Below are 20,058 nucleotides of genomic sequence, written 5' to 3'. Positions count from 1 at the left end.
TGTGAGAAAGCTGCTACCTGCCTCCTGTTATCACCCCCTTGACACAACAGCACCCATTTTTTTCATCATCCTACTATGCTTGGAATCTTCTACAGATAACTTTTTAGAGAATTGTTTTCTATAAATGCACTCGATTCTAGGAACAGATAGCTCCAAGAAGTAAGATATTTCACACCAGTCCATGATAACTATTGCTGTATTTCCCCTAATATAATTAGCGGTCATATAAATCTTGAATTTCCTCCAGTAAGGACAAGGAAATCAGGTTTTAAGACATTAGGTGTTTGATGAACCATTTGTCAAGAGACAAAAGGGCTACTTTATACATTTTTAAAAATATAAACATATTTACACCTATACTACTGTTTCTGCAGTTTATGAAGAGACTGGCAGCATATGCAATACAATTGTATAAACCATTACATTTTCTCTTACAGAGTCACTGAGATGTGTGTCATTGCTAATGTTCACATAACTCTTACTTACTCAAGAGAACGTGGATCATAAAGAAACTTTTTGTGCCACCTGTAACACAGAGCTAACCTCTTTCATGATTAGTCACGTTGAACACAGAGTTCTGTCATATTGCATACTCAGCCATGTCAACAAGGGAAGCAGAATTAAAACTGGAATGCATACAACTAATTTCTTCATAAGATTTTTTTTTATTTTAAAAGAAAAGAAATAAATTAAAACAAGCCTTAAAGAGGCTACGCATGCAAGTAAAGATTGCAGGATCAGCTCTGGTGTGGAGGGAGGTCTTTTCCAACTACACATATCCATTTGTTTTGGGTTTGAGTTGGAGGTGGTGGTTGTTTTTTAAAACAATCTGCTGCTTTCATTACCTTGTTCTCTTTTGGTACACAAAATGGTATCAATTTGAGAGTGACAGTACAGTTTTTTGTGCAGTGTAAGAAGTCTCATTTTTATGTGAACTTGCAAAATAAGTCAATGACTTTTCAGTGACCTGAGAAGTTTATTTAAATAAACTGTTACACCAGGATTAAGATAGGTGGTAAGCATAAGTAAAGCATTGAAAATACTAGCCAAAAGCAAAACATGCATTAAGCAATATTTTCCCCTGCTATGTGTTGTGACAAATAGTGTAAATGTTTAACTTGTTTTGTCCAAGTTTCCTGTGCAGGTTCTGTATGTCTTATGTTCAGTGAAAGAGATTATTTCAGAAGACAGGAATGGAAACATGAATGCATATTCACAACCACCTGATTGCCCTCAGGTTCCTAGGAAATAACTGGAAGAACCAAAACTCTTCTCCAGAGAGTGGGAGAAAATTCAGTATTTTCCACTTAACTGAGTAAATGTAAAGCTGTTCCCCATACACAGAGATGTCCCGTCTTCCCTAGTCTTTTGGAAGTGGAGTAAACAAAACATCTAGCTATGTTAGTACCTGCAGAGAAAGACTCTAGCTGTTCTTTTAAACTTAACAGCAGAAGACTGTAAGATTTCTGTTACAGTGGAGGAAGCAGTACATTACAGATACAAGATAGCACCAGGGCACTACTTGCAAAAGCCTGGATGCATGAAAAGGAACAAGACACTGCAACCTGCGAGGTCTAATAGTCTCAGGTGGAGTCTGAGGAGAAATAATGAAAGGGGGAGGGAGACACATCTGTGGCACAAACAGCTGTGTGTTTACTGCCCTTTGGAGTTACAGCTTTCAATGAATGAGAGAGACACTAAGTAGGCAGGTAAATGCTGTCCTATGTACATACATGATACATTCATCAGCTGTGCTTGTCTGAAAAGAGAAACTGTCACCTAAAGAGGCAAATTTTACATCAGATCTTATGGCCTAACCAAAGATTACTTGTAGGTGACGTCATTTTCTTCTCCCCTTAATGATGATGATGCTCCTCCCCCTAGATTTGAGCCATTTCATTCATTAGAACGTGAACTGAGTGACTGTGCTGGGGCATATCTGAATTAAAGTTAAGTTTACCTGAAAGTAGGAAAACTGGCGAGGCAAGCCCTAGAAATCACCTAAAAAAAAAAAAAAATAACCCAGAAGGTGGAAAAATTACTGGGTGTAGATGACTCCAAATAGCTGCAACACTGTTTTGGAGGATAGTGTGCCAGTCCTGTCAGTATATCTGCATAGATGTAGACATTGTCCACAGTTGGCCTCATCCGAAAGATATTAGTCATTCCTAGGGTTTGTGAGGTCACGGGGTATTTTTTGAAGTAGAATTATGTAGCAGGCAATCAGTATAGTAAAACAAAGCTTTTTTGGGTTCCTATTCCAATATTAACAAGATAGGTCTTGGGTAGTAGACCCAGATAGATTGGTTAAGAATTACAGGGAACGTTTTGCTGTAGCCACTGGCCTGAAGGCAGGTTTGCAACAAACAGGTGAGATGAGCGTGTTTTGCACTGAAATATGTCTTAGTGAAAAGATGCTACTCAAAAATATTTGGCAATTTACGGACCCTGGGGAAAAGAAAATGCAAAACCCAGCCTCTCTAAATCTAGCACACCTTTTCATGGTTATACAAGTTGCTAGTGGTTAGCAAATATGACAGGGAGTAATAGCAAATTTGTAAAGTAGAGCCCATAATTGCAGGAGCATACTGTGCAGTTAGAAACAGTTAAGGAGAAAGATAACCAGACTGCTGACTACTTATCTGAAGGAAGAGGTGCAGAATTATCAGAGTTAAATACTGGGCAGTGTCAAGGAAAGACTATGTACTGCAAGTCACTATGTACTGCAAGACACCGCACACTGCTTTTTGCTACCCCTTGAACCTGGCCTGCAGTACTCAGTCTTCTGTCTTTTGCCTCTCTTCAGCAAAGATGCCCAGCTGTGGCACACATCATGTACTATTATTAATTGTATTATGCTGTAGGTACTAAGGAGAAACCACTCATTCACATCCAGCAGGTACACATAAAACATTCCAAATGGCACTAGAAATACCTTGGGTGGTCTGTGGGGACCTGAGGTAACATGGGAATATCTCAGGTGCAATACCACTTATGACTCTTCACATGTTGACCTTTTAATGGCAAACACTGGATATTTCCTGACAGGAGTTTAGAGCCCACCACTTCTAGAGAAAACCTAAGGTTTTAGTAGTGTTTCCTACTCCCAAGCAACATCTTTTAAACGATCAGTTTGCCTTGTGCTAAGCAAATTGTTGTGGTTTTTTTTTTTTTTTTTAATTAAGAGCTCATTTTGCATTTAAGCTTGCCCTAAAAAGCATTACTTAAAAGATTTGTCTAAGAAATAATTTAACATTTTTGCCATAAGGCACCTGCAGGCTTCATATAAATGGACCTGGAAGAAAAATGAAAGAGTTTTAGATTTGCCAAAATGTACACTGTCACAAGAAAGAAAGGACTGCAGGACTTTGTTGGCACTGTTTATAAATGCAAAATGGTTTGTTTTGTATGGGGACGAGCGGGAGGAGAGAAAGAAAAGATGTGATTGTAATAAGAAGATAATTTTTGCTGTCACTTTGTTTTTGCTTTTTTTTGGAAGAGAAAGAGAAAAAAAAGCCTAAGCTGTATGTCCATGTCAAACTATGTGAGTCCGAAACATAAGCTGTAAATTATAAGTTTTATAAGTTGTGATTTCCAATGTTACTGATTCTAGTGGTTTACAAACTTTATTGCTTATTTTATTAACTAGGGAAAAGTGTTGGCTACTTCCAGTTCAATACATTTTTTCCCTTTCTCTCCCTCTTCCTTCCTCTCTGTCCCTTTCTCTCTCCTGTTCTTTGTTATGCCAAAATAAAAAAGCAATTGCACTTCAGCCACTTACGACTGAAAATACAAAGGGGACATAGTTAATTTTGCTGCCCATAAATCTTATGTTGTACTTTTGTGTTTACTGCACAAAATGTGGAAATAAAAATAGCCCAAACACGTAAATGTGTGTATGCCTGTGGATGCGTGTACTAAAAGACATGTATCTAGCCGTGTTGGTAGATAAAGATCTAAGAATACAATGGATAGAAAGAGAACTTGGATTCCCACTCAGAAAAGGTAAATAAGCCCTTGTTTCAGGAAGAAGATGCATGCAGATCATATATTATGTAAGACTGAGAACCAAGATTTCATGAGGGGAGGAGGCAGGCCCTGGCAGGAAGGATAACAGATCCAGTGCTGGACGTCTCTCAGGTCTGATAGCCAGATAGAGGAGCAGCACTAATTCTGCAGCCTTTTTAGTCTGTTCTGTCACAGAAGGGGCACTGCTGGGTCAGTCAGCTCACTAGTAATTGTGTTTTACAGACTTCTAAAGCAATTGGCTCAGTCAGTCCCAATTCAATAAAAGTGGAGAGCGAGAGTGAGAGCACTTTTGTTCTATTTTTTACTTGAAATTATTTCATTCAGCAGTCTGTCTTTTTTATTACCAGGATTTGACATTAGCACTCCAAGCTATATTAGCATCCATTTCAGCAGTTCAGTAATGGTATTAAAAAAACACTTAACTTCAACGGTGAATGGTTGTATGACAGTACCATAAAAATCCACATTAAAAAAAAAACTTATGTATTTGTCCCTGCAAATTATTTTTCACTTGTTTAACCACTTCAAAACTACACTCTCTTGACTGGTGTTTGCAAAAGCTCTAGCAGCAGGGAAGTCTTGTAAGGGAGCTGAGAAGCAACTACAGCAGCAATGGCATAAAAGGAAAAATGAAGACATTTAAAGAAGAAAAATGTAATAGAAAGACACAAGCAGACATACATGCACAAGAAGGACCTCTCATTTTGGGTGGGTGCCTGTCATTCATCAACCGAAGTAAGATTTTAAACTCAAATCACTCAAGGTAAAATCTTTGGCATCTTCCACATTTCTGGGATTTAATTTTGAACCCAGCACTCTCCGAGCTTGGGACAGCAGCCTAACTATCTTGGCACTGCAGCACACTCATAAATGACTGCATTAGGTTCTAAATTTTGATTAAACATTCTGTAATTAATCAATGGTAGACATGAAGCAGTTGGCAAGGTCCAGAGCTGCAAAATGTTTAAGACATAAAACATTACAAAGTAATTAGAATGTGCTCCTTCAAGAGAAGGATTGCCTTCAATAAAGAGGTAAATGATAGCATCATGTTTATTGTGGACGTAGGCAGCCAGTGCAATATGATAAACTGCAGGAGATACACATATCAGTAATCATCCACATTATTAGTGTCATTAATCATAATTCTAAAAATATGACAGCAGCAGCCAACTTTTTGACCAATTTTGCCTCTGCCTGTTGGCCGTTATAACTTCACTAATAGACTGCAGAGCTCCTGTGCGTGGCAGTTTGCATTGAGAATGGAAGGTTAATTATATTTGAGCTGCTGATTCCTTCTCTCCTCGGAAAAGACTGAGCACTTTGACAATCCCAGGAGCTCACTGCTGTTAAACCAGTAAAAGTACTTTATTGAAATTTTCTTTGTTGGTCAGGAATGAGTAGATGTTTCAAATGAGATATAAGCGCCAGGCTGGGACGGCCGCTAATGTTTCTTCCAAAATAATCCTTGGACGGCAAGCTGAACTCATACTTCCCTTAGATATCTTTTCACAGTCTCTTGTGGATGGGTAAAAACTTGAGAATTTAATAACTGCTGACAATAGTATGTATGGAAAAATCTCAGAGGATTGAAATTATTTAGGAGTTGGGGCATCAGTGAAGTGAGGTTATAGAATAATCAGCTATCAGTTGACCTGAAAGGGGTACTTATTTAGTAATGCAAAAATTAGTAATAGAGGAACCCTGTTGAAGTGCCACATCATATTTGCTTTTATAGTTCCTCTGGTATTATATAAATAAAACCAGCATTTTTAGACAAACAAAGCAGGTGGAATGAGAATTACCATTGCATTATGACCAAAAGAAATGGTTTACATATTTGCTGTTTAACCTGAAATCATACAAAACTAACCCTGGATCTGAGGGTTTGTTATTAATTTGAACTATAATGCAATCTGTAAAGAGTCTATGAACCTTCTAAGCAAATCATGAGATAATGTGTTGCTGTGCATCAATGTCTGGGAGAAAAGAATTGGTTTCAAAGCAGAATTGGGGGAAGCTAGCTGTTCTGGCTGAGTTTTATCTTTTTTTGCATTTACTGAAACTTGAAACACAGTAAAATTCGAGTGGGATGCTGAACTGGAAGGACTGTTTGCATAAAATCTTGCAAAATTTTCACATTTTACATGGCTGTTGTAACAGTAAAATGAAGGATGAAAACTTCTGATTACAAAACTTGGATCATATACTATTTAGATGATTTAAGTTTAAACAGAAATGTTAATTCATGCAGTTTGGCAACAGATTCTACCTGGATGTTGCCTCAGTACTTCTTAAGGGGAAATTCACCTTGTGTGAAGGACCAGCAAAATACTTCAACACACAGGAGATAAACTTTTCTGTAGAGCATGTGGAGATGTAGAAACAGCTTACTGCCGTTGGACTGTCAGTGGTGCTGAGCACCTGTAATTTCTATCAAAGGACTTTGTTGTGCATATGATGACCTTCTCATGCACATAACATTGCTACACTTAGTTGGTTCACTTTGGAAATATTCCGTCAGATAAATCTTTTTATTTTAAATTTTCTCAACCAGTCCAGATATCAGACAACAGTGCTGGCTGTTTTGTAATGAGTTTGTTTTGCTTCCAGGCAGCTAGTAAAGTGAGAGGTTGAAGTGTTGCAACACAATTTTGATCATTTCTGAGTAAGTCTGGCAAATACGCAAGTGGTTGTGCTTTTTGTTTGTAATATCTTTTGATCTTTAATGGACAACAATAGTAATATATTAAGAGTGCAACATGACCTCAATGCTTCTGAGCACACACAGCTGTTGTGAAAGTGTAATTCTGTTCACACTGTAAGGACCATCTCACTAAACACCTCAACAGGTATGTACTGAATTATTCGGCCATTCAAGAATCCTGAACCTGTCAGATTTTACATTAAAAATTATTTGGTAGCAAACATTGCCATCAGATATCAGTTCCACATCTAACCTGAGTATTTGCTCACACAGTCGGCTATCCTGCCTCCCCAAATGCCATCTCAGCATTAACATTTTTTATGCATTCCATGGCGATGACAAATTGTTTTCTGACTCTAACTGTGGATTAAGTATGCAAAAGGCGTGTTTGCCACTGCCAACAAACCAATAATTCTCACTAACATCTTCAGAGTTACAACATTTATAAAGTTGCAAAGTGGAGTAAACAAACCATCTGTTTGGCTTTACCATATATGTCATGCTCTCTTATTAGCATATTACGATTCATTTAGTAAACAAATTTGGTGATTTCGTTCATGTCAAAGTTAGAGGGAGCTTGAAGATGATTAACATTCCTGGGACAGGCACATTAATACATTGCTTCCTCTGCAAAGTTAAATGGCTTCTCAGGAGAATCACCCCTTGTTGACAAGATGAGACTGTCAATTTTGTTTGCCTGCCACATTAGGGGCCATAAGGGGATGAGAAGCTCTGAGAAAGAGGAGCAGTGTAGGCAGCATAATTCACTGCGAATTGAAAAAAGAAGTCTAATTCTGATAAATGGTCGACCCCAATACATCCTACCTGTTATTACAACAGACGTGCCGTATCTGTGCAGTAAATTAGTTAAACCCCTAAAGAGTTTGATGGGAGCTTATCTTCAAGTGAATAATTTGAGTGTAGAGGGAGCTGTCTTCGTGACCAGTGTGAGTGATTTGTTTCATATTGAAAGGGATTGAAATGACTGGGCTCCACATCTTTAATTTGCAAGAACTTACTTGTCCTTTATTTCCTGCGTTTAATAAGTACTGTTTTTTTACTTTTTTTAATAGGTGCTGAACTGTATTTTACCTTTTGGATTTTCTTCCTATGAAAGGTTAATATTTTTCAGATTCTATGCAATTTAAAGCCTCAAGCACTGATGTTATTACCCAAACTGTTAATGTAGAAATGCCATGGTTTCATTGGGTGCTATAGTATTTTGTCTTCAGTCATTGTTCTAAAGACTAGCCCCTATCCCTTCTTTTCCCCTTACATTTAGAGGCAAACTAAACATGATCAAATACATGGAAGTGCTAGTACACAGATTGAAACCTTGGCCCTGTTCGTATAAATGTGAATTTTATAGTTTAGGTCAGATCAGGATTTCAACCATAATTATTATCTTTGCTTAGACTTACGAATTTTTTTCTTTTTAATTGAAAAAAAAAAAAAGTATCAAAGACTGCTAAGAGAGTGGCAAAATTAGAACAGTAACTGAGAAGATAATTTCTTTAACAGTTTCCATTACTAATTAAATTCCAGGAACTATTTATTGTTGATTCTCTTAAGTAAATGGGGAAAATGATTGCTGCTTCCTTCTTGAAGAAATATCAGAATTAAGGTCATATCTTTTCTCATAAATATGTACACTGTTATATTTAGCCAGAGTCTTACTTTCTGGTTCTTTGATTTTAGCTGCATGAAACTCAGCACTTTCTATCTGCATTGATTCTGAGAAAGCATAAAATTCTTCGTTTACTTTCTGTTATGTTCACATATTCTGAGACCTTTCTATGAGTTTCAGGCTTAAATAAGCAGGAAGGGAACACGAAATTGAGGTAAGACCACAATACTTTGCCATACTAGCAAATTGCGTTAGTGATTAAGATCATGTGAAATTTTTAAACAAAATCATAAATCTTAATCGGCAGCCTTTGAGGTGAAGAGAAACAAAGAGAACTTTGCTTTAACATTTCATTATAGGTAAAAAAGTAAGCTGAATACTGAGCTGAAAATAGGTGTGGAAAAAGTCTCATGAGAGGAATAATGAAAGTTTAATTGTTTATGGTATTTTAAACAAGACTGACAAAGCTTAGTTTTAAATTAAGTATAGCAGGAGGATAGCTTGTATGGGGCCTGTACAACCTGAGCGATTACATACATATCCAAGTTTAATAAGAGGTTTGCCAATCAGTATGTAAACCACCAGACAAATGTGTCCTGGCCTTTGATTTTGTAATAGAACCTTCTTCAAACTGCTGAAGATTGTGTGGTTTCAGGTTTTGTAACTCAGTATTAGCTTCTATCTTCTTAAAAAAACCAAAAATCTACTAGTACTTGAACAGAATTTAACAGGAAATAATTTAATGTTGACTTTTAGTGCATTAAGTCTCCAAATATAGTTTCATTGTATTTCTTAATGCTGGGATCACTTGTTGTATCTTAAAACAAAGCTGCCCAAAGACTGATGGCTCCCTGCTGTGACCTCCTGTCTGTGATTTCTTTGCAGTGTTAGAATGATAGGGCTGGGTGGTATTACTTTGCCAAATCATGTAATTGCCAGAAAGTGCATTTTCAGAACATTTGAAGTATAAGAGATGGGGATATTGTTTTATCTGAAAACATAGAAAGAAAGGATGTGGCAGGATACAACTGGAAATATTGAAATTATTAATTTCAGAATTTTAATGAACAATACAGTGGGCTTTGATGTTTGAGCTTTTCATCAGGGAACGTTGTCGTTTTCCGTCAGCCAAGGAGGAGCAAGGGGCCAATAGCTAGGACATTTAACTGGGACATCAGTTGTCTTGGCCTTTCTGTCTGACTGCATCAGGGAGTGGAAAATGGGTTTCTTTAGTCCCTAACTGACTGCCCTAACAACTATGCTGCTATTTCATTCTCACTCTCTTTTTCTCTCATCCCCTTAATATTTAAGTGTAATCATAATTTTCTCTTGCTAAAAAATTAAGAAAACAATGCTTTATGTTTCATTTTCAACAACCTGCCCTGCCCTGAACTGTGAACAACACATTCAGCCCAATTTTCATGCAGTTGATTTTGTGCTCTGTATAGTACTTGAATGTAAATAGAGTACTCTTTATCATCCAAATTCCCTAACTCTGCTGTGCTCATCAGAGATGCATTTTGTCCTAGTGCAAATAGGACTACAGCCATGGGTGCATCAAAAGTTGGCCTTGAGTCATCAATAGAATTCATGCCAATTTCTATGCCAGGACAAATTCTGCTCTCTGATAAATTCCTCCTCACTCACTTCAAAAAGAAACAAAAAGACTGACTAAATAAAAATAAACTATAATAAAGAGGCCATTACATTTTTCTTTCCAACAAATGGATAGTAAATTAACAAAATCAGATTCATTGACAAGTGCAGAAAGAAACTGCTGAAGAGAACCCAGTCTGGATTTATGAGCTGTGTAAATGGCATGTACGTTTAATTGACCATATTTCCTAGGCTTATAATCCCCTTTCTTCTGTTGATGCATAGTACATCTCTCAGCAGAGGAGCTTGATAGTAGTAGGTGGGGTGGAACCGACAATGAATTCTAATTATGGAAGAATACTTCCATGAACTTCATAAGGGAAGAAAAATACTACCACCAGTGGGATCATGCCCACAGTCAGAGAGCTGCTGTAGTTGCTGTAGCACCCTGCATTGTGCTGCTACCAAAACTCCTGTCTGAAAGGGCAATGGTGAAGTGGGAGCTAAGATACCCTTGCTACTTTGCCACGACCACAGATTTCATTTGTATCATCATTACTATCATCCTTACAGGAGCACTGATCCATTCTTAAGATTATTGAATTCAGAAGGCTGAATTCACTCTGGTGAGGACTTTCCACACGCTTTTGCCCACCATATGTCTAGTTCATGAATAGTAACTTGAAAGAAGAATGATAATTTTGTGGAAAAATCAGGCATTCTTGGCCTCCTAAAATAAACCAGACTTTGTTGAAACTTCCTTGCCACAGCAAGCTACATCTCAAAACATCTTGGAAAAATACTCTCCTCATTTTTGTAGTACGCAGCTAAACAGGTGTTTGGACATTTTTTGGGACACACAGTATTTTAAATTCTCAGAATTAACACTCTTCACCATCCCTTGTTGCCTAGGATGGGATAGATCTGGCAACTGGAGCTAAGTGAGATATGCCTTCAGTTAAGCTCTTTCAACCTCATACTTCTGCCTGGAAGACTTCATTCGCCAATTATCTTTACGCAACACTTCCATTGCCATGATGAAATGTCATTTGGTCATTGATGTACAAATAAGCAGCCTAAGAAGTCCAGAGTCATTCAGAGGATTTTATTAGGTCAAATATTTTACATTTTCAATACATATATGTACCTCTGCCATTCATTTAGGTTCTTCAAGGTTTTTTCCCGCAGATACAGCAGCAACTGCAGTACAAAGGACACCAGAGATGGCCTTAAATTGGCTAGCTCAGGTATGAGGAGTACTAGAGCCATGGCAAGCTGAAGCTTAGCTGCTTTTGGCATATCTTACTTCATGATTTTCTGCCTGCTTGATGGCAGTGTTTATGCACTGGCATAAATCACTCTGCCAAAGCTGTGCCTCAGCTTACCCAGGGAACATTATTTACACTTACCTGGGAGCAGTATTCAGAGGATGAAGGGGTAGCGGCTTGTAAATAACATCAGGGAACAGAACAGCTGAAGCAAGAAACTGCAGGTGCCATGGGTAGGAACAGATGAACAGATGACAAGGTGGCTAGCATTGGCTGAGGGCTGGTAGAGGACTTGCTAGGATTTAGGAGTGACAAAGCAGCACAGAAAGAGTTCTTCAATTAGGCACGGAGAAGTGGGTCTGGGAACTGGAGCAATTTAAGATGGCTGAATGAGTACATTGTCCAAGAAAAAAAGCAAGGAAGATCAGCATTGGATGAGAGGAGCAAAGAAATAGTTAAGTTTATCAAGACAAAAGATAGTATGGGCTTGGCCAATATTTGTAGTGCTACTTTTTCTCCTCATTTTTCTCTGACTGCTGTTTGCAGCTACAGGGTCAGAGTACAGGTTGTTGGCCGCATAGTCTTCTGCCTTTCCAGCTGAATAACAGTCTTCATAGCTTCATAGCAAATCATGCTTCATTTCTGCCCCTAAACTCAACGCTATTCTATTTAGCAATTGCCAGTTCTTGCCTTTTCCCAGTACATCTCCCTTTTAAAACTTCCTGATTGTACTGCTTCTCTTTCTAGTCTGCCTTTATCCTTACTCTTCTTTCTTAATTCCATTTTTTTGCTTATGGATCCATTATTTGTAGTTGTCCTTACATTCATGGGCACGTTCCTACTACACAGAGCACCCTTGTCATCATTTTCCAAAGAAGCCTTGAGAATGCTACTGTCAGCCCTGGGAAGCACTTTCTTTATACAGGGCATAAACAGCACCCTGCACGGTGTACTCAGGGTGCAATGCTACATCTAGCTGTGTAGCAGATGGGACAGGGGTGCAGAGTCAGACTCCAAGTACTCTAGACTGGTGTGTCTATGAAAACATACTCTTCCTTCCCTCCTATCCCAACAACCTTTCAGCTATTCAGGAAATGTGTGTTAGTACCTTCAGCAGACAGCATTCTTAATTCTGACAAGGTTGTAGCCTCTGTGACTTTGGTTTTGCCATAAGATTTCAAAACTTCAGTGTCCAAATAGATGAACTTTTTCTCACAATTTGCTCCTCTCATCCCTACCAGAATGTTTTTGCATATGATATTTAGGAAGAGTATTAAACACAAGTGAAATAGATTAAGAAATGAATGCAAAAGAATCAATTCTTTTGAACTGTGGTTGCATAATGGAAATCGACTGCTATGAATGAACCTATGTTCAGAAGTTATGAACAGCAGAGCTAATGCACTGCCATGAGTTCATCTTTATTATTGCATTACACCTGAATCAATTGATAAAGTAGCTTTTTTTTAAGGCTAGGAATGGCACTTAATTGAATAAAAGTCAATGTAATTATATTAGGAGAATCCAACAGTACTGCTGACAGCGGAAAAGGGACAGTACTGAACAGAGTGCCAGAACTGGTCCGCACATTTCTGCACATCGTTTGCCTGACAGATATTATGGGCTGGTACATACCTTAACTAGATTACTGATTGCCACTGCTGTAAGTGAGAATTAAATAAGGGAGGCATCTCTTCTTATCAGAGCATCAGCAGGGTTTGCATCCTTACACTGGTCTTTCTCAGAATGGCCTCTATCCATCTGGGGCACAGTAACCCCTCTTTATTTATTCTTATTTCTTCATTCAGTGAATTTTTGCTGCATGCCTGGCTGTTGTTTTCTCAGCAACAAACTAAGGAAATAGTAAGTGCAAAGGCATGGAAACAACAGTTACAGTTATCCTGACTAGTTTCTACACTGCAGCAAATTCCTGTACCAGGGGAGTGAGGAGGGGAGAGAGGGGGAGAAATCATAAGGAGTAAACACATGAGCACTTTATGAGTAGTTCGCAGTTAGCGTTATGATGATAAGCACAAATGTGCTTTTATGGTCATGTAATAACACTGGTCAGTGTGAACAGGCCTTCACAGTAAGCGTTTCCTGTACTGCACTTAGCAACTTTACATGGAGTTGTATGCCATCTGACACCAGCCAGGCAAGGGACTGTTAGGACTACTGTTTATCATTCATGTATGTGCACACTGCATGCATCTGTTCAGAACTCATTTGTGGATGATAATGGGGATGCTGTGAATATGCTTTGATTAAGTTGCTTTATGTTTTTCATATTGTGTGGTTGAATCAGTATCCATCAGGACAACAGTATAAGTGAGATTACAGCTGACGAAAAACAGTTTCACAGTCAAGACTTTTTTAAAAGTCTGTATTTATTGGTTTCAGATATTATTTTCTTTTGTCTTTTTTTAAAAAAAACCCCAGATATGTCTGGATTGGAATGTGAATTTGTTCTCTCTCTCTCTCTCTCCACCCCCTCCCCCTTTCTTTCTCTTTTCTCCTCTCCTCTCTCTCTCTCTCTCTCTTTTGTGATCTCAATTTAGCAAAAGATTAGAAAGCTGATCTTATCACAAGGTAAGCTCAGCCTTCCTAAGTGCAGTGTGGGGATATGCATAATTACACTTCTGAGCCTCAAAAAGCAATGGTGCTATACTTGCTTGTGTGAAAGGAGTATTTCCCATGTGGGAGAAAAACAAGGAATACTCTCCACTTTTTCCACCCTTGCCCATACCTCTCAACTGTCTCTCATTAGGGGAGAAATTTTCTCTTCTAGACTCCCCCCTTACTGGAATAATTGCATCCCAAGCAGACATGATTCAATTAAACTGCAGTTCAGTATCAGTTTTATGTCAGAGAACAGTTACCTGCATTTGCAGGTGAGTGGGACGGATCGCTTCCATTGCTGTTTTCTTTATTTATTCCCATAAGTTATGTGCAACGGATAGATGAATTGCAAAGTAAGTGATAGAAAATTACAGAAATTAACTCTACGTCAATTTAATCTTCCCACCATTTGCATTTTCCCTATTTATCTGCATTGTGTTGCTGTACCATGTTTGGGACGTCAGCTAGTTGAGAGGTATGTTTCAAAGGGTTTCTTAAAACAAAAGCTTCCAATAAGGAAATATTGCTAATAGCTATTGTTCCCCTTCTCCCTTTTTTGTTACTGTAGGACCTGAATGTGTGTAAAATATTTGATCATTGTTATGTCTTCCCATGGCAATATTTTATCTAGTGCTTTTTGCAAATTAAAGTATTCCTATGTTAAAACTCTCTCTTTCTTTCTCTCTCTTCCCCCTACCCTGTCCGTGCCCCCCTCCCCCCCCCCTTTCCCCCCCTTTCTTTCTTTCCCTCCTACATTTGGGCTCTGATCTGCAATTTATAATGGGCAGACAGGCTGGTGAGTCTGCATGTTGTAAATTGCGGGTTTGGGTCCTTAGCTTGCAAGGAATGTTACGCAGTAGAACTTCGCTAATTCTTTTTTTATTGACTTGAAAATCCAGTCACCCTCCAAAGAAACTGAATAAATATTTGTCATTTCCTCAGAATGGTGCACATTCTGAATACTGAACCCTAAAGTTTTCTAATACTGAAAACTTTATACTGATTTCTTAATATTAAGCACGTCAACAAAATGAGCATGTTCTGTGGTCAGAGGTCTTTGATGTCTGTCATCTTTGTTGGTTGCATTGTTAATTTAGAAAATGAAGTTTTCAAAGAGGGTTTCCTGACACTACTGCAAATCAGTGAGGTTCTACTGCAATGGATGAATAAACCCAATGTCAAAAGTGGAGAGTAGAATGCAGTATTTAAAATAATAGGCTGTTTTACACAGTTACTAACCCAAAGGCTTAGATTGTTTGTAAATGTAGAGCTTTACTTCTTGAGAACAAAGGCCCAGGTCCTGCAAAACTCTTAAGAGTAATTTAACTAGCGGCTCTTGGGATCTGGCCCAAAGACCACTGGCATCAGTGACAGCTTTTCCAGTGTCTCTTGAGCACCCACAGTAACTTCAGCACATAACTAAAACAAAGCCCATGCTTAAGTGTTTTGATTGATTTGGGGCAAAATTTTCATTGCATTAGTAGGGATTTTTTACTGGAAATTACTGGGTCAATCAGCACTGCATCAGACACAATACTGGGAAGAGTACGGGGACGAGTGGCAGTACCCTCCCAGAAAGATGGAACCAGTGACTGGCTAAGATTTTCAGAAACTTACATGTAGATTTCAGAGACTTGTTCTCCTAAACCTTTCAAGTCTTCTCCATCTTGGTTTGGCCTGATTCTGAATCCCTTTATACCAGAATTAAATTATCAGAATCAGGACCTCTGACTATGTATCATTCAGTTACCTTTATTTTTTTCTATATTTCTATATTTCACTTACACAGTTATGCTACTACATATATATAATATATTTATATGTATGTGTGTAAAAACATATAAGGATATGGATCTAGAGATAGACATAGATACAAACACACAAAGATATTCTATATATTAATATCTTCTCTTGAAGCAAGGCTTTTAGGAAGGCCAGCAGGGATTCAGGAACCAAGAAGAACATTTTGCATTTTCTGCTAGCACAATTTATTATTTTGTAAATATCAAACAAAAAGGCTGTAGCTGCTGCTGGGGACTAATGTTGAGGAGCAGTAGCTGAAAAGAAAAACAATATGGGGGAGTTAATTTGCTTGTTTTGGTTTGGTTTTATGTTTCAATTTGTTCACTTGTAACAAGACTGAATTTTCCAAGAAACATGGATAGAGCATATTTTTATGATAAATTATTGATAAATCAGAATTTTGATTTGGTGCTTGATGACTGTATGTTTAATCAAACATACTGTACATTTTTCCTTTTCTCCCTTCCCTCTTCCTTTCCCAGACACAGTGCTAACATAAACCTGCACCGTAAACTGTTGACCAAAGAACTGGATGACATGGGCCTGGACACCTCACAGCCTTCTCTTAGTAAGGACCTCCGTGATGAATTTTTGGTGAAGATATATGGCGCTCAGCATCAGATGGGGCTCGACATAAGGGAAGACACCTCCTCACCTGCTGGTACTGAGGATTCCCATATGAATGGGTATGGCAGGGGCATGTCGGAAGACTATATGGTCCTAGACCTGAGCACCACCTCGAGCATCCAGTCTAGCAGCAGTATCCACTCCTCAAGAGAATCTGATGCTGGAAGCGATGAGGGCATTCTCCTGGACGACGTTGATGGGGCAAGTGACAGCGGGGAATCTGCCCACAAAGCAGATGCCCCCGCCTTAGCTGTAGGTATGGGCACTGATGTCCCAGGATCCCTCATGTTCAACAGTGTTTCGGTGAGCAACGGTGGGATAATGTGTAACATTTGCCACAAAATGTACAGCAACAAGGGAACCCTCAGAGTGCACTATAAAACAGTGCACTTGCGAGAAATGCACAAATGTAAAGTCCCTGGGTGCAACATGATGTTCTCCTCTGTCCGTAGCCGAAACCGGCACAGTCAGAACCCCAATCTGCATAAAAACATTCCCTTCACTTCAGTAGATTAGTTCAAGGATGGACACAGCATAATGCCAGCTCTCAGAGAGGGCCCACCACATCTGAACTGCCATATACAGTCTCCCTTTATATATATATATAAATATATATATATAAAAATATATATACATATATATATAATCTTTTTCTTTTCTTTTTTAACAAAAGAAAGAAACACCAGGTGCTTTTTCCCCTTTGTTGGTTGTTGGGTTTTTTTTTTTTCCTTTTTTTTTTGCATAGAAAAAAAAGGTGGGATCTTTAATTTGGGGGGAGAGACCCTTCATGAAAAAAGCAAACAAAAACAAAAAACCAAACCCACAGGAAACTTGCAGTTGTCCCTAGTTCTGTTAGAATGTTCTTGGTCATCTCCAAAGAGACAATTTGTTCTACCCATGACTTTTGCCTGAAAAAAAAGAACAAAAAAACACCAAAAAAAATTGCAAACAAACAAAAAGAGAAAAAAAACCAATCTACTTAGTTGTCTTTGTGTCTTCTAAGCATTGGGGATAACGTTCTACTAAGCATGGCTGTTACACTTGTATATATATATTGAGCCTTGACAGGCCTATGATGTAAAACAATTGTATTGATGGTGGTTTAACTCTTATTTTTTTGCTTAATTTTTACAGTTACATTCAGCTGTTAGATAAGCAGGAAAAATAGTTTGCTGGCTAGTTCTATTCATTTATGTTAGCTTTAATGCACATTTTTAAAAGAACCACGGTCTTGTTTTAACTACCTGCTAGATATAAGTAATACAGAGGTGCTGGCATGCTTTACAGTACCTGATCTGATACAGTTTTTTTGTCTTGTACTATTACATAAATCCAGTCATGCACTTTTTCGTACACTACAAGGGGATGTGTAATAATATCCATGCTTTTTTTTTCTTAAACTATTGCCATATTTTCAGTAAGTGTCTTTAAAAAAATACACTTAGATAAAAGTGGTCTGGTCAGTATGAGGGCATGAATGCCAAACAAAGAGTATTAGTGTTTAGTGTTAATACAAAAGTGCCAACTTTGCACACGTTTTGAAAAAATTAAATGTAGTTATTCACCATAACCACAGTTGTAGCTTCTGGACTACAGAAAAAATTACTGGGGAGGGAAAAGGGGTAAAGTGAAATACAGAATTCTTGGTGCTTTTTTCAAGTGCCAATTATTACTAGAAACAATAGTGTATCCTTATTCCTTATACACTACATCACATAAAAGAAAAAAAAAAAAACAAACCAGAATTGTGTCATGTGAATCAGTGGAAACTTTTCTTTTGTCAAACAGGCATAATATTTGGGGATATAAATGCTGATACTACTTGTCACAGAACAAAGATGAATATAATTTTGTGTGCTTCTTACTATGGCCTGGATTTTTTGTGGTGTTTAAAAAAAAAAAAAAAAACCCCAAACAAAACAGGGAAATAATGTTAACTATGTTGTTCTGTAAAGTTTCCTTTTTTGCAATGGAAAGTGCTGTAGTATGATTAAGGCATGTTTTATAGAAGCAATCAAAAGAAAGTAATGGCAGAAGCACTTAGAAGCTCTGAAAACATATGCTGGACTTTTTATTGGATAACTTTCCCCTTGGATAAAATTAGAGACCAGAAAAAAGGGATCTCTAGTTTTGTTAATGTTTTGTGTTTCACCCACATGGTTTGTCAGAAAATAACGGAAGTCCAAGAAAGAGAGCAAGCATGAACAGGAGAGTGAGAAGGAGCAAGCAGTTGAGAAAGGCAGAGAGAAAGAGAGGCTGTCCTCTGAATCTTTTTTGTTTCCGGTGTTTACACATGTTGCTTGAGCTGGTAAACCACACTGGCAGCCTGAGTTACCACAACATACTGACTGAGTGATGGTATTTACTTAAGTTCAGTCTACAGCCAAAACCATTAGGGTGTGTGTTGTAGACTCTTTTCTTTACAAAAACATAACAAAAGAAAAAACAAACAAACAAACAAATGAAAACCCAAGGGATATTTCAACATACAATAAAATAATCCTTCAGTGAGAATGTGTTCCTTTTCTGTATTTACTGACCCAGAACATTATTATTCTTAGCCAAGAGTCAGAAATGCTCCATTGTTTCAGCTTGTTGTTGCTTTGATTTGCTGTGCATTTTGATTATTCTTACCTTTATGTCCACTTGAGAACTTAACTCCTGTTTCATTTTCAGGAGGAAACTCTTAATATGGATTTCCTCTTTTTTAGTACTCTTTATGCATTTCAGTATCCTTGTTTCCGAAAGTAGGAATCAATAACTAATGAATCAGTATTTCCAGTTGTAGAAAATAAAAGAAAAGTCTTTCTAAATGAATTCTCACTGTGTTCCTATGGGTTACAAGCCTTTGATGATTTTTTGATTCTGTACACTGATGAAGCTCTGAAAACATTTGTGGATCCCACAGAAGCTGTAAGGAAAATTTATCTTCTGGTTTAACAAAAAAAAACTTTATAGCAAAAAGCTAAGCAGTTTCACTGACTTTTTTCTTTCATCTTTTTTATTTTTCCTCAAAGTCTCAACTACTTTGCCTTGTTAAACTGAGTGGAGAGATCTGCTTCACTTTGGTTTGTTGTGCAAGCTCAGTGTGTTTGTGAGAAAGGAAAATTAGAACAGTAAAGGTGCATTCTTCTAAAACACATGGACCTTTGTAGTGTTATCTGTACTGCACTCCCATCCCTCCTCCCAAGCTGTTAGTAACAAGCAAGATGGAAAGTCTAAAAAACAAAACAACAAAAAATTGAATTATATCTACAGAAAGAAATCCCCACTGTTTTGTAGTATGTATGGTATAAATAAATATAATTTTTAATGAAAAACATATCTGAGGTATATAAATAATTCCTCACTGAGTGCATCACTTCTGCATTCTCATGTCACTTTGTTTCTGGTAGAGGTCAAATGGTTTTCATAAACTTGTTTGGAAACCTAAACATCATCATTAGCTAAATTCAGCAGATGAATTACATAGTAAAAAAAGCTGTTTATTACACAAAGTGAAACAGGACATTCTAAAAAGTAAAGAAGCAGGCACAAACCTCCAAAAAACTGTTAGAAGCTCTGCAGTCCTACTTTTATAGCATTCTAAACTTCATTCAGGTTTTGCTTAAGCCGTGTAGGAGATATCATCTCCATCTCATAGACAGAATATTACTCACAGTTATTTCTAGGAGAATCAAGTGGTTTTTTCAGTACTAGTGATACTAATGTCAGAAGAGTCTTTGTTTTAGAAGGGCACATACACTTACATTGAATTGAATGGCATTTCCCTCCTTCCTACT

The 20,058-nt window shown here is 37.7% G+C and overlaps 1 protein-coding gene across 1 annotated transcript in view; it reads left to right on the top strand.

The window, feature by feature from the left end:
* The window catches only part of BNC2 (basonuclin zinc finger protein 2), a 233,054-nt gene extending 216,222 nt beyond the window's left edge, over positions 1–16,832 (top strand). Inside the window, exon 6 of the mRNA XM_074855944.1 lies at positions 16,132–16,832. Within this exon, the coding sequence (XP_074712045.1) occupies positions 16,132–16,792 (661 nt within the window). The 3' untranslated portion in view covers positions 16,793–16,832. The remainder of the gene's footprint in view (positions 1–16,131) is intronic.
* The last annotated feature ends 3,226 nt before the right edge of the window (positions 16,833–20,058 follow it).

Source organism: Strix uralensis, chromosome Z (genome assembly GCF_047716275.1).
Source record: "Strix uralensis isolate ZFMK-TIS-50842 chromosome Z, bStrUra1, whole genome shotgun sequence".
NCBI lineage: Eukaryota > Metazoa > Chordata > Aves > Strigiformes > Strigidae > Strix > Strix uralensis.
This window is presented reverse-complemented; position numbering and strand designations above follow the sequence as displayed.